This window comes from Corvus brachyrhynchos, unplaced genomic scaffold, assembly GCF_000691975.1.
Source record: "Corvus brachyrhynchos isolate BGI_N302 unplaced genomic scaffold, ASM69197v1 scaffold67, whole genome shotgun sequence".
In the NCBI taxonomy this organism is placed as follows: Eukaryota; Metazoa; Chordata; class Aves; order Passeriformes; family Corvidae; genus Corvus; species Corvus brachyrhynchos.
In genome coordinates this window covers 870,150-883,942 of record NW_008239114.1, presented here as the reverse complement: position 1 = coordinate 883,942, position 13,793 = coordinate 870,150, and the positions used below count along the sequence as shown (strand labels likewise).

The window sequence follows — 13,793 nt, the reverse complement described above, 5'->3', positions numbered from 1 at the left end:
ACAGAGGGGCTAGAAAGGTGTAAAGCCTTCCTTCAATCCTACTGAAAAACACCTTGCACTGGAGGACACCTCCTCAGGTCTCACACGCCTACAGCAGCAGCACCTTTCCCCCTTGTCACAGTCAGTGGAGAGAAGTGAGCTCTTCTGGGACGCAGAGAGATATGGGAGGAGTTGAGTCACCTCCTACAAGAAGCACTTCCCCCCACAAACTGTGAGAGACTTGAGATGGGCAGATCCAATGGAGAGATGAACGTTCTGGGTGTGTGGGCCCCCATCATCACTCTGTGGATGCTGCCCAAGGGAAATGGGGATGAGGCTGGTTGTTCTGGCTGGAGCAGTGAATGGTTTCACCCAGTGTCACCATGGCTTTCCAGATACTGGTATTTCTATAATTTAAGTCCAGTTTGGACAAGCAGAACTTTTGTCACTTGCCACAGTTTTCAGTATCTGTGTGGTTCAGAGAATTATCCAAAAATCACTACCTGTGCCTGGGTCAGAGGAGAAATGAGCAGACAGCTGGGTGTATTCATGTGCAGAGCTTTGTGTCTGCAGGTCTGGGGCAGACACACAAGGGCCTGGTATCCCAGCTCTCTGACACATGCAGCTGCTTTTCTGAACACAAGGAATAAACACCAGCAGATGTCAACCAGGGCTTAGACAGTTTCCATGCAGACCACCTGCATTTTGTTCCTCCCTTGCTATCAGCCTGTGCTGCAGCAAAGTTCAGCTGCAGGGAAAGGAGAACCCACAGCAATTCCAAAAAGGAGCTGAGAAGGAGCAATTTCAGCCTGTCCTGGCACAGGGACAGCAAATATCAGATTGTTGTTGTGACCACTGTCAGAAATCCCAACCCAAGGCATCAGGAAACGTCCCTTTCTGGGTAATATAAAGATGTAGGAAACATGATTTAATTTTCTTACATTGTTTGGAGGAGGGGATTCCCAACAAATGCGTTCTCTGGAATAGCTTTGATGTTGTTGTTATGAAAACCGCTGTTGGGAGAAACAAATATCTTGATATTAATTAACTTAACCTTCTTTCCTCATCACTTTTAAAGCCAGAGACCCTTCAAAATACACATCAAATAGGAGATGTAGGCTCCTTCCCAGGTGCAGCATCATCCCAGCAGGTGAACAAGGTCTGTGGTTTGGCAGGACAAAATCTGCTGCATTTACTCTGTGGGTGCTCCATATGTGACTCCACCGACCCCACCAAGGATACAAGGACTTAAGGTTTAGCACCTCACAGGTTGGGAAACAGAAACAAGCCAAATGCAAAATTTTCTACCCTCCAGGAACTACAGTTTTTATGGATGGTCTCCATTACAGCTCCACAGCTGCCAACCAGAGCGCGCCAGGAATTATGGTCCCAGGAGACTTTAAAGGATTTGTAGGTGTAGCTGGGATATTTTTGCTTAAGCTTGAGAAAATTTCTATTCAGAAAATTCTTCCAGGAGAAGAGAGCTCTGTGGCCACAGTCTGACCTCCTGCACAGCAAAGGCAACCACAGGTTCCTGTGGCTGGACTAGGACCAGGCTCTGGGTGATGCCCAGGTTGTTTATCCCAGAGGAGTCTGAGTGGGTGATTAGTTGATGACTGTTTGGAATTTGCCTCTTCTTTAGTAACAGGTATTTCAAAAGCCATCTCAAAGGGGATTAAGGCTCTTATTCTCCTTTTGAAGGTGAGAGTAATGATGATATCTGAGCTGGACAGAGAAATCTCATGAGAATTCTTCCAGTAAAGAAAAAACTAGTGTCAGATTTTTACTCCAAGGCTCCCAGAAACATGACAGCAGCTGCTTTTGTCCCACCCCAGCCTGGCACCAGTGTGACACAAGAACTGTGGATCCACATCAACTGACCCCACCCTGGGGCTTCTACCTTTGTGGGTGATAAGTGGGATGGTTTCTTATTTTTAGTGTCTCCCAGGCTGACCAGTTAGAGGAAGGAGAGCTATCTACTAAAATGGTCACAAACTTTGCTAATTCCCTATTATAAATTTATCCTAAGGGAGATCAAACAGTTTCTGCACATGAGAGGAGGTGGCACAGGGCCTACAGAAACAATGGCCTCACAATAACACGGGTAAGTCCAGGTTGTGGTCCCAAGCTGGGGAATGGACATCAGAATTAGCCAGAGAACAGATGAGTTTGAGCCCCTTGGATGCCACAGGAGACTGAAGAACTGGAGGAGGAACCTGCTCCAAGGCTGACAGGGACTCCCAGTCCCCTCCACCAGGCATGGTGTAGAGGCTGATGGGGAGGTGGTCAGAGCTGATGGAAATCAAGGAGATAAACTGTTTTGATGCAGTGGAGAGGGCTGGGAAGGAAAAGAAAGGCTTAGATTGAGTGCTTTCCTCAAGTCAGAGCACACGCGATGCTTTATTGGTCACTCTCCCACAGAAAGTGGTTTTGTAAAGGAATAAATGGAAAATCTCACAGCTCCTGCAGTCGGCCCAGCGTCCTGATAGCCCCGGGGAATTCCAGCAGCTCGTTGTAGTTCAGATCCCTGAAAGACAGAGAAGGGAAAAACATTCATTAATGTTTCTGCAGGAACTCAACCATGTGTATCCATGCTCTGAAGCCACGGAAACTTGGTCGCTAACATGGGAGACAGGCTTTTCCTACCATGCTGATCCAGCCACTGCCTGGAAACACAATCAAACACGTTCCTGCAACACTGTCAGGTGAGAACCAGTCCAAGCCATGGCTGCTGCCATGGGACTCCTCCCTGCCAAGTGCCCCATGCCCAGCCCATCTCCTGAGGGCCCTGGCCCCTTCTCTCAGGAGCTCACCCCCGGGGCTTTGGCTCTGAGTAATTTTTCTTGCCTTTCCAAAATGGGATTCTTTGAAGGACAAGAAACACGAACAATGTCAGTTGTGTGGGTCTCATGAAGGGCTTCTCCGGGCCCCCTCACCCTGTGGTGCAGAGGGGATCAGGGGACCATTCCCTCAGTGTTTGTCCTGGGCATGCTGGGTCTCCCTGCCACTGGGACATGCTGTGACTGGGAGCTGTGGGAAGAGGAGTCTGCGGGAAGACTCCTGGTGGTTGGGGTCAACCCCACATTGGAATCTGTAAGCCAAAGCTGGAAGTGATATGCAAGGAGTACTGACAGTGTTGAGCATTAAGTCTAATTTGCTGTGTAGTAAAACAAATAAAATATGCTATGTTGGTTGTAGTGACAGGTGTAGAACTTACCCACCCTGACTTGGCAACTGAAAGAGACATCTGAGTGTGAATGAAATCTCAGGAGTTGTGTTTGTTCTCCAAGGAGGGGCTTAACCTCTGGAAAAGGATTTATTTGACCAATGGGGCCCTGCTGGCAACCTGGGAGGAGCAGCCCTCCAGAGGCACCAATCCTGCTGCTGGCTGGAGGGTGCCCATGGAGACTGGCTGGGCTTTGGGTGTGCAGCACTTCCCTAGCATGCCCAACATTCTCCTTGGAAGGCAATTTTGGCTGTCACAGTAACATTTGATCCTATCCTGGCCATCCCACTTTCCAATTCACTGAAGTCTGAAAACCATGCGACTGCTTCCTACCTGCATGACACTCACCAAGTTTTAAGTGGTAGATACTTTGGAACATGATTACTGGCTCCTGGAGATTACTGTATAATTACACTTAATGAATCTCAAAGTAATTACCATGTAACCTGGATTGTGGTTTATGGAACAGAAATAACAGCATTTACACAGCAATGAGCTGCTGCCCAATTACCCTGTAATTCTCATCCTCTGGGCTCAGGCATGGTCATTACGTTATGATCTCTCTTGGCCCCTTTGTCTCTTACATCTTCCCTCACTACCAGTGCCCCTGCTTGGGAACGACTCTGTGGCCCCACCTCAGCTTTGCCCTGAAGGTGTTTACATGGGAAATCAACCCAGACAGTCTCTCCAAATTGGTCCTTCCAGGACTTCCGACTTATATGATTTATGTGTTAGGGAATGCTTATCATGGAATTACAAGATAGGGCACAAACCGAAAAGAAAAATATGGAATGAGGTTGTCGTGGGCGGATTTTGTCTTGTGTAGCTCTGACAAGGTCCACACCTTGTTGCTGGATTCCCCAAGAAGCCCAGGTGCTGTGGCAGGTCCTGTTTTGGCAGGGTTTGTCCCCGGATGCCGAGGGCACTTTTCCTTCCTCCAGTTACACAGGGATGTGGATGCTGGTGCTATGTGTAGGGATTTGAGCAAATGAACCCTGCTCCTGTAGGACCCAGAAAGGGTTCATGTTGTCTAATAGTTGGCAGTGCTGGCAATCAGCAGGGAAGGAGCACAGGGCTGGTGGTGAGGCCGTGAGCTCTGCCTGCCCAGTGTCCACCCTGCAGCGTGGTGGCAGGGCCCCAGCACACCTGAAGCTGCTGTGCCTGTCCCAGGGCCCAGGAGTGGAACAGGAGCGATGTGTCCCCTCTTCACGCCACCTCACATCTGTTAGACAGGAGAGCTCTGCCTCTCCCTGCACTCGCTCTGTCACACTCTGTCCTTATCTGGCTCCACGCACGTCACTGGTTTTCCTCAGTCTTCTCCGCTTGAGCCCAAATTGATCTGTTCAAGAATAAGTAGCCCAACACATGACTGCTCATAGCTTCACTCTTTGCTTGTGGCTCCCTATCAGCTGCTTGAATGCTCTTGGCCAGTGTCTGTAGATGGCACCTGCCAGGATCCATCGGGGCCTGGCTGAGGGCTCTCATTGCTCAGCTTGGTTATCAGGACTGTTAATGACACATCCCTTCTCTGCTGCTCAGGGACATACGGGAGTGGATTTCCCAAGGGAACAAGCAACAGGAAGTGCAGGCAGGACCCCACTGGGCATTTTCAAAGCATTGGGCAAATCTGATTAACCTCCAGATCACTGCACTGGTTGAAATCAGAGGCATTAGCAGCCTAAGTCGACTGACAGCCCAAATTATGCACATAAGGTGCATAATACCTTTAAAAATTTCACCCTGCAGTGACTCCCTGAAGTGAGAGGGAGATTCCACAGGGAGCAGGAAGCAGGAGATATCTGCCTGTGCCACCTCCCTCTCCTGCCCCACAAACTGGGGCTGGGAAGAACCCGTGTGATGCCAAGGGACAGTCCCTGGAGAAGAGGCACTGTAAGCCCCAGCCCCGGGTGACATTCAGCCCATCACTGCTGTGTCACTGGGGAGGCTTCTTGTGATGGCACAGGGCTGTTCCTCCCCAGTGACACCTGACATGTCTGTGAGCTGCCGACAGATGGAAAACATTGTCCAACAGAGAGGAGGCTTAGCTCACCTGTGATTCACTAACACAACAAGGGATCTTAGATCTGCAACCAGTATTATTTCCAAGGAATAATTCACTGTGCTGTAATATTTGCTCCTGTCTTTAAAAATGTGTTTCCTTTCCAGCCTGCATCTCTTCCAGGCAGGCTGCTCTTTCATCAGCAGATGAAGGTTCTGTTTGTACCTCTGCATGTGTGCAAGTATGTACAAGACCAGCTCTTCCTGAGCGAACACACACCGTTCCCAGCCCTGGCAGCATCCCGGGGCCTCCCTCCCCTGTGCACTTGACAGATACAAAGAGCATTCATTGTGTTCCCGCTGGGTAAAAGCCCATCTTGGAATGCTGGCAGACACTGGGCTTGTTGGAAAGTGGAAATGCAACCAGGTGTAGTCATGCTGCTCCATCCCAGCTGCCAGCAACCCTGCTCTATGCAGAGGAGACAATGTGCCTGTGCTCGCTCCTGCCCGTGCTTCCTGGGTTTTGGGGAGGTGAGCCTCCCTCCTGGAAAACAACCCAGCTGTTCTGGGGAACAGGTCCCTGAGTGCTGCTTGTGGGTGGCTGCTCTGGATCGTGTGCTGCTCTCATTGCCCTGACTTGTCTCCAGCGCTGCTCCTGGCCAAGCTCTGCCCAGTTCATGGGGTCCAGCTGGCTGGAGGGGGCTGGAAGAAACCAGCACTCAGGATGGTCCTCAGGTGTCATCTCTTCCCTGCACTCTTCCCAAAGCTCAGACCCAAACCATGATGTGAGAAAAAAATTCCCTGTCCCTTGTCCTTCTTTCACAGAACTGGAATTGGGCCCTGGTCCAAGCAATGACCCAGAAACAGCATTCAACCCCCGCCGTGGTGTTCCTGTCAGTGGGGAAGTTTCTGTTCATTCAGTGAAATTCAGTCCTCAGGTCTTTGCACAGGTGCTAGCAGGGCTCCATCTGCCCCAGACATCTCCTCTCTGCCTGCTCTCCCATGGGGAATTTGGCCCAGCCCATGTGCCCCATGGTGGGTCTCCGGAGCTTCTTCCCCGGCACAGGGTCAAGGCAGATTGGAAGGACTCACGGCTCAGTGGCTCAGGGATGATTTTGCTTTTCCATTCCAGTGGCCACAAAATTTCCTCCACTGGGCACGTCAGTGAACTGCCCATCATTCACAAACCCTCTCCAGGAGCTGGTGGATGTAGGAAATGGAGGTGCCGTAGCAAACACCTTGAAGGGTCCCCTTCCTCTCCCTGCCTCATCTGAGGTACTCAGGCAATGCTTTGCATCCCCAGCTCCACACTCTGACACTTTCCCACTGCTTCCAGATTTGGGATGAAGCAGGGAAAGCTGCAAAAAGCCACTTCACTCTTCCCACTGTACTGCTGTGGCACAGGCTGGGATGGCCCAGGAGGCCTCTTGACCCAAGGAAGCTGGACCTGGCAGTGCTGTCCCAGCTCTGGGGTCCGACCCAAGGCTTTGTGTGCTACATGTGGGGTTTCCTGGCTGTGGAGTGCTGTCCTTTTTGGCACAACGCAGATCAACGGCAGCGTTACTTGGTGGAAGGATGGCAACACACCATGGCCATGCCTATGCCAAACAATAGGAGGCCTCATAAAAAAGAAACTAGAAATAAAGAGCATGGCATAAGGGAGTTTTTCCCATTATCAAGGGCTATTGAAAGTGAAATCAGTCAGGCAAGAGGTTCAGAACTGATGTGCAAGAGCAGTGACTATGAATAATCCCTTTCCTCAGCTGGGCTCAAAGTTACCAGCTCTAGCATGACAGTGGAATGGCAAGAGGAGCCTTGTCTGTTCTTCTACTTGAAATGAAAGCCTCTGAAAGGTCACCCCGTCTGCCCAAGACACAGTGAACTGGCTGGCTTTCCATTGTTGCTGTTGCTAGAGGGAGCCTATAGCTTCATATTTGGAAGACCTTAACCAACCCTGTTGTTTATTTAGAAATAAAAGTAAGTTGACATCAAAGGCCCAGTTATTTTGGGCTTTAACTGCCAGGGTGATTTGAAGCTGACAGCAAGCAGCCTGGAACTATTAATATCTTCAGTTGTGCCAAAAGGAGAGAAGGAGAGGAAAGAGTCTCAGGTCAATTTTCTGCCTGTTAGGGACTATTAGTGGTTCCACACAGGAAGCCAAAAAAAATAAAATTATATAGTACTATAAATTCTTCCATAAGCCACAAAACACCACAAATTTGCAGCTAATAAACCTGAAGATGAAGTGAGATTAGAAGCTGTAGATGGGACATTTGCTGACTATTTCAGTCCCAGTGGAGTTGGAGATGTTACCATGGTGCCTGGAGGGGACTTTGTGCAGGCTCCTCTGAGGACCTGCATTTTCACCTGTCCTGTGCTGGCACCTCATCAAGCTGCCAGTAAATGTAATTACTGCCTCTGCTAGTTGTCCTGGTTACTGTGGGCAAATCAAGCACTGGAAATGATTTAATTGGTAGTCTGGAAGCCCAAGGGGGCCATGGGGACCATGTAGTTTGACCTCTTGCCCAGCACTGGCCGGACAGCTTTACCCAGGCTCCATACGTCCAGTCATGGCTCGTGGCTGAGCTGCCAGATGAGTTCAAATATGAAAAGCAATTGCACAATCAGGTGCCGTAATTTATGGAATCACAGATTCACTAAGGTTGGAAAAGCCAAGATCATTGAGTCCAACCATTAACCCCACACTAAACCATGTCCCTAAGCATCCTGAGTGTTTTTGGAATGCTTCCAGCACCTTCTGTTGTGTAGCATCAGCCCACACCCCGCTGTCCTGGCAGTGGCAAGCAGTGAGTGTGAGCCCCAGCTCAGCCTGGGGCATGAGAAGCTGCCAGTGCCTCTAACAAGTGAGAGGAGGGAAGGGGGATGTGGAAGGACACGGAGCACTTCTCTGGCTCCAGACCATGTGTCCATCCCCTAAAGGAAGACACCTGAGCCACACCTGAGAGCAAGAGGGGGATGTTCACATGAACCAGAGAGAGAAATGACCCACCATGGGATCCATCTGCTAGGGTCAGTGTTTTCATTGGGAAATTAATCATGTCCTAGAAACCCCCTTTTTTTTGTAAGTTATAAGAAGCCACGCTATGATGGAACTTGAGGGAGTGCATGTGTGTCCCAAAGGAACAGAGATGGGCTGCCTACTGTGGGAAGGTTGTCAGATACGTAGGGTACATAATTCCTGCCAGGAGCAAGCAGCAATCTCTGAAAGAGGATTCATTCTGACAGCCTGGCCTGGAAATGTCTCAGCCTCTCCCTGACACGGTGCTGCAGCACTTCACCAGGTTTCGGTGGCACTGGTGGACCATTGCTGGCATGGGGGGACTGTCTTGGGTTGTGCCTTGTACCCCTGCAGCCACTAATCCCTCCCAGTACAGCTCTGATCTCCACTGCAAATCCCAGCAGTGTCCAGTGTGTGGCTGTTCCACCCGGGACTCCTGTCTGTTCTCTAAGTCAATGGATCAATGTTTGATGTATTTAACACTGCCCTGCACATTCAGACACAAAGGTGCTGACCGAGGACACACAGAAACATCCACAGAGCTGATGGCTCAGGAGGAAGCTGCTCTTTGCCAGGCTGGAGAGGAAGGCAAGGCTCGAGGAAGCCTGGTCTAGAGCAGAGCATTCCCCAACTGCAGGAAAGAAGCTGGGGATTTCTACCTGCTCCCCGAGGTGCACAAATGGCTGGGGATCAGCCCCTGGAGCTCTGCTGCTGGTAGGAGGGAGCATGGGATGGAGGCAGAGCTTCTGTGCATCAGCACATCCGTGGTGAAAACATGCCCCCAGCTGCCTCTGCTGCCGTTCTGCTGCCTGCAAGGGTCGCTCCTCCTTTGCACGGGCATCAATTCACACTCACACACCTTGGGAGGCAGAGGCACGGGCACCTGCTCCAGGAAAAGCTCTGGAAACAGGGAAAGGCTTTGGGCAAACGGGAGCCCGAAGAGCCAGAGGGGCCTGAGGACCTCTGATGGGTCACAGCATGTCTGCAGACCCAGAGGTTGGAGCTTGGAGAGCCTCAGTGGTGTTGGTCATTGCAAGATCAGCGGTGGGGGAAGCCAGGCTGGAGAGCTGGCCAGATGCAAGAGGGGGGGTGTGAGGATTTGGTGGGCAAAGGGAGAACAGGCAGAGTCCTGCGATGGAGATGAGCCTTACAGTGGAGCCATGGAAAAGTGCAGTGGCCCCAGAAGTACCCTTTCACCTGAACCGCATTCACTTCCTCTCTTTTTTTCTTTATAAACCTGCAAAATGTCATGTCTGACTGGGGTTGTGTTCTGCCAAAGCTCAGCCTGGTTACAAGGTACCGACTGGTTCAGAGCCGAGCTGCACCAGGGAGGGCACATTCCAGGCCCCTGCAGCAAACTGGGAGCAGGGCCCAAGGAGACACAGGGTCTGATCTCTGTGCTCCTGGTCAGTGCCAGGTGCATTTGCCAGTTCAGTTTGACAGGTGACTTTCTCTGTTTGGAAAAGTCACTTTCCACTTATACAATGATCAGAGCAGACAATGAACTTCTTAGCTCTGTTCTGGGACCAGGAACAGGGACCCATGCAACCAGGGCCCTCAGCTGTGTCCCTCTTTCCAAAAAGCTGCATCCCCTTCCTTTCTCCATCCCCTCAATCTGGGTACCTAAGCCTCTCCTGAAGTCCCTTCCATCCTCTGGCAGGGCAGGTTGGGATCGTACAGTCAAGCTAATGAGCTGGGGACCCACGGTGACCCTGCAGGGCTGGAGCATCAGGATGCTGAGGAAGCAGCTCAGTGCAGCAAACAGGGCATCCCTGAGGGGTCAAATCCATCAGCTGCTCTGGGAATTGCACAGATTTGGGATTAGCATCAAGAAACTGCACAAAAGGCTTCAAATTAAACATGCTGATGGAGAAAAATCCACTAGAGGAGCAAGGTAGAATTTTGGCAGACAGTTTTCCAGGAGAACAGCAGAGCCTGCCTGGCCATTAAAGTGTTAAACAACCCTGGCATGAGCTGTACTGGAGATATTTCCCATTTCCTTCTTCCTGCCTTCATTGCCCAAGGTGCACTTTATATTAATTTTCTTTCTTTTTTTTTTTCTCCTATAGAAAATCCAACTCTCCAGAGGAGTTGGTAGGTTCCAGCTCTGCTCTGCATTTACAGACTCCACTAATTACCCGAATAATGGGACGGGTGCTGTGGTAAGGGCATTTCCTGTGAGGCAAGGTTAGGCAGATAAAATGCCTGAAGCCAGAGGGTTTTGGATTCAGCCGTTCTGGGAGATGTTTTTAATTTATTAGTGCTATTTTTAAAAAATAAATTAAAAGGTTTTTAAATGAATGGAGATTTGCTCTTTCCAAGTGATTTATCTCCTTTGTCTGATGGGCGGAGGAGCTGGCAGGGATGTGGATGGGGAGGGAGAATCCAGGGAGAGAGGAAACAACGGGGTCATCTCAGGTGGAGGGGATGGGCGAGGCCTGCATGGCCTCTCTGAACTGGTTCCTCATCACGTCCGTGTCAGAGATGGGCTGGAGATTTCCCAGAGGAGCAGCGCTTCTGGGGCTGATTGTTGCTATTTTGGCTGTAGCCAGGAGGCCTCCAGCATTTTGAGCCGGTCCTGGGGAGCAGCCGCTCCTTTCCCAGCCCTGCCTGTGCCCCGGGAGCCACCTTGGCCCTGCTGGGGGCTGGGAGGGCAGGACACTGCCAGGACACGCTTTCTCTCTCTGCCAGCACCAGGGTCTGCTCCGTGTGAGTGTGCCAAGGCAGGAGGAGCCCTGGCCCCTGCCTCGGTCCTGGGGAGCAGCAGCTCCTTTCCCAGCCCTGCCTGTGCCCCGGGAGCCACCTTGGCCCTGCTGGGGGCTGGGAGGGCAGGACACTGCCAGGACACGCTTTCTCTCTCTGCCAGCACCAGGGTCTGCTCCGTGTGAGTGTGCCAAGGCAGGAGGAGCCCTGGCCCCTGCCTTCGGTCCTCGCTCTGTGGGACTCGGCCGTGTCCATGACAGGCCCACTGGCAGGGCCGCAGCTCTTACTTTTGCATTTTTCCCTTTGCCTCAAGAGCTCCAGATAGAGCTCGGAGCAGCTGTTGGGAAATATGAGGCGGCTTTTGTGGTGGGAGACCCTGCACATCCCTTGCCAGAGTGCTGCTCGGCGCTGCCAGCCCACCTGAGCCACACCTGAGAGCAGAGACCTGCCAGAGCCGCTGCTGCTGCCCACCTACCTCGTACCAGAGGCCCCAGGGACCTGCTCTGTGTGTGTGTGTGACAGTCAGCCCCCAGGGCCACCACACCTCTCCTTGCTTGGACAAAACAGTCCTGATGGGAGGAAAAATGCTTTCCCCTTTCCTTCAAAGCAGAGATCGCATCCCAGGGGCATTTTCAATGAGTCCCTTCCACAGCTGCTTTGGTGGAAGATTTGGGAAGCTCCATGAGGAGCCTCTGTCCCCTTTCAGCTGCTCTCTGCACTTGGTCTCTGGGCTCTGTTCTGCTCTGCCGTGGGGACACCGAGGGCTGAGGCCTGCCTAATAGCAGGCAAGGTGGACATGCTGAATGATGGTCTGTGTGTGCTGGTGTTTGGAGCGAGAGTTTGGGGCCAGCTCTGAAATTCAGCTGCCATGACTCGATGCCCTCCCCATGGCTATCTCTGAGGCCCTGCACACACACACTCGAACACCGATGGCTGCACAGGTTCAGGTCACCTTCCCCTTCCATCCCTCTGCACAGAGCACTGACCTGGAGCTTGGTCATGTTGGGGGACTTCACTCATTCCCCTTCCCCTTCATCCTTGATCCATGAAATGTTCATATTTCAGAGACACAGGGGGATAAATCCAGTGTTACCACAATCTACCTGATGAGGCCGAAGTTGAGCACTATGAGGTATGAGGCAATTATTCATCAGCCTTTAGAATGTGTTCAGACTGATAGCAAAGCTCAGGGACCTCAGGACACTGCTCAGCTTTCCAGGTGAAGGTGGTAAGGAGGAAACCTGCGCATGAGACCAGCCTCACTGCGGAAATTGATGTCACAGGGATCCCCTCATGAGAAGCTCTTTCCTCATACAGCAGGGGAACCTGGCCCCTGTGTTAGCACCATGCAGGCCTTTGCATGGCAGTTTTCCCTTGCTGTTCCTCTGAAACTGCAGCCACGTTGTCCCTGGCACTCTGCCCCCAGCCCTGAGCACAAGGTCTGAGTGTTCCCAAGAATCAGTCTCTGTCACTGCAGCGATGCTCCTGGCTGCAGCTGAACTGCTCCTTCCATCAGCTCTTCCATGAGCACTCCTCCTCACCAGGCTAATGACACACAAGTCTCATCAGAGAATCATGGGATGGTTTGGGTTGGAAGGGACCTTAAAGATCATCTAATTTCAAGCCCCTGCCATGGGCAGGGACACCTCCCACTAGAAGGTATCTAATCCCCCTTACCCTTCTTGCTGCATTGTTAAAGACTGAGAAATTAAGTCTAAAACAATCAGGAAATGTAGAAGTCAGGATCTTTCCATCCAAATGGCAGAAGCAGGTTACGCTGCCAGGTGTTTTACAGCACATGTTAAACATCCCAAAGGACAATGCACCATGGGCCGGGTCTGACAAGGCAAATCTGGAGCAGGGAAGTGATGTGAAGAGCAGTGTGTCTGCGGTCTCAGCTCTTGGCATGCCTTGCACCTACTTCTTGCAAAAGATGGTGCTTCTCTTGACTCTTTTTCATTTCACCTCCCCACTCCTCACTCCTCACCCTCTCAGGATTCCCTCACCCCACTGTGCCAGCCCATTTGCCAGGACATTTGCTGTGGTCCAAACATTCACCGTGGCCACAGGCCTTTCCCTCCGGCCATGCCAATGGGTAATGGATGTCCTTCCCTTGGTATTTCAATATTATACCCTTGGCATATCGATCCCTGCTCATGGGGCAATGCTGGCTCCTCCCTGCATTTCCTGTGGGCATCCCCTGACCTTACACCTTGTGTACAGAATCGAGGCCATTACCCAAAGGGGCTACAGGAAGAATGTGTCACATCAGCATATTTACTCTCTTATTTGCTCCATGGCTTTGGGAAAGGGCTAAAAAATGCCAAACTTCTCCCACTCCGACCATCTAATGCCTGGTTTCATGGCTCAGCTTGGGGCTTCTTCCCACAGCCCTGCAGGGTTGTTCTGTGTCATCTCTCAGGCTGATGAGAACTGGAGAGGGAATCTCACTGGTTTACAGGGCTGTTTCGAAACCCCTTTGGGAATCTGGCCCAGGCTGCTCTGACTTGCTTCCAGCCTACCTGCCAGCTTTCCTTCCCAGCAAGAGAAAGCTGGGGGGGTGGCTGCTGAACAGCCAGGTCTTGCCCTGAAAGAGAAAATTTTCTTGGAGCTGCTTTATCCAGCTGCATGCTGGTGTTTGACCTGGTGGGTGCTGCACATCTGCCTGTCCCCCCATCAGTGTGGGGAACACAGAGCTGCTGTGCACTTGGCAGAGCTGACTTGTGCACAGAAGCTGCAGGTCAATGCAAGGGAAATGTGAAGTCATTCATCTGGCTTCACCTCTTTCTAGATTTGCTGCCCTCCTGAAATATCAGGGCCAAGCCTTCTCCAAGAACAAAGATGCTCCACTGGGATCTGTTTTTGCAG

At 51.5% G+C, this 13,793-nt stretch overlaps 1 protein-coding gene across 1 annotated transcript in view; it reads right to left on the bottom strand.

Annotated features, from left to right (window-relative positions):
- LGR6 (leucine rich repeat containing G protein-coupled receptor 6) overlaps positions 1-13,793 on the bottom strand; it is a 152,029-nt gene that overhangs the window by 25,455 nt on the left and 112,781 nt on the right. The window contains 2 exon segments of the mRNA XM_017739816.1: positions 921-992; positions 2,438-2,506. Coding sequence (XP_017595305.1) covers positions 921-992; positions 2,438-2,506 — 141 coding nt within the window.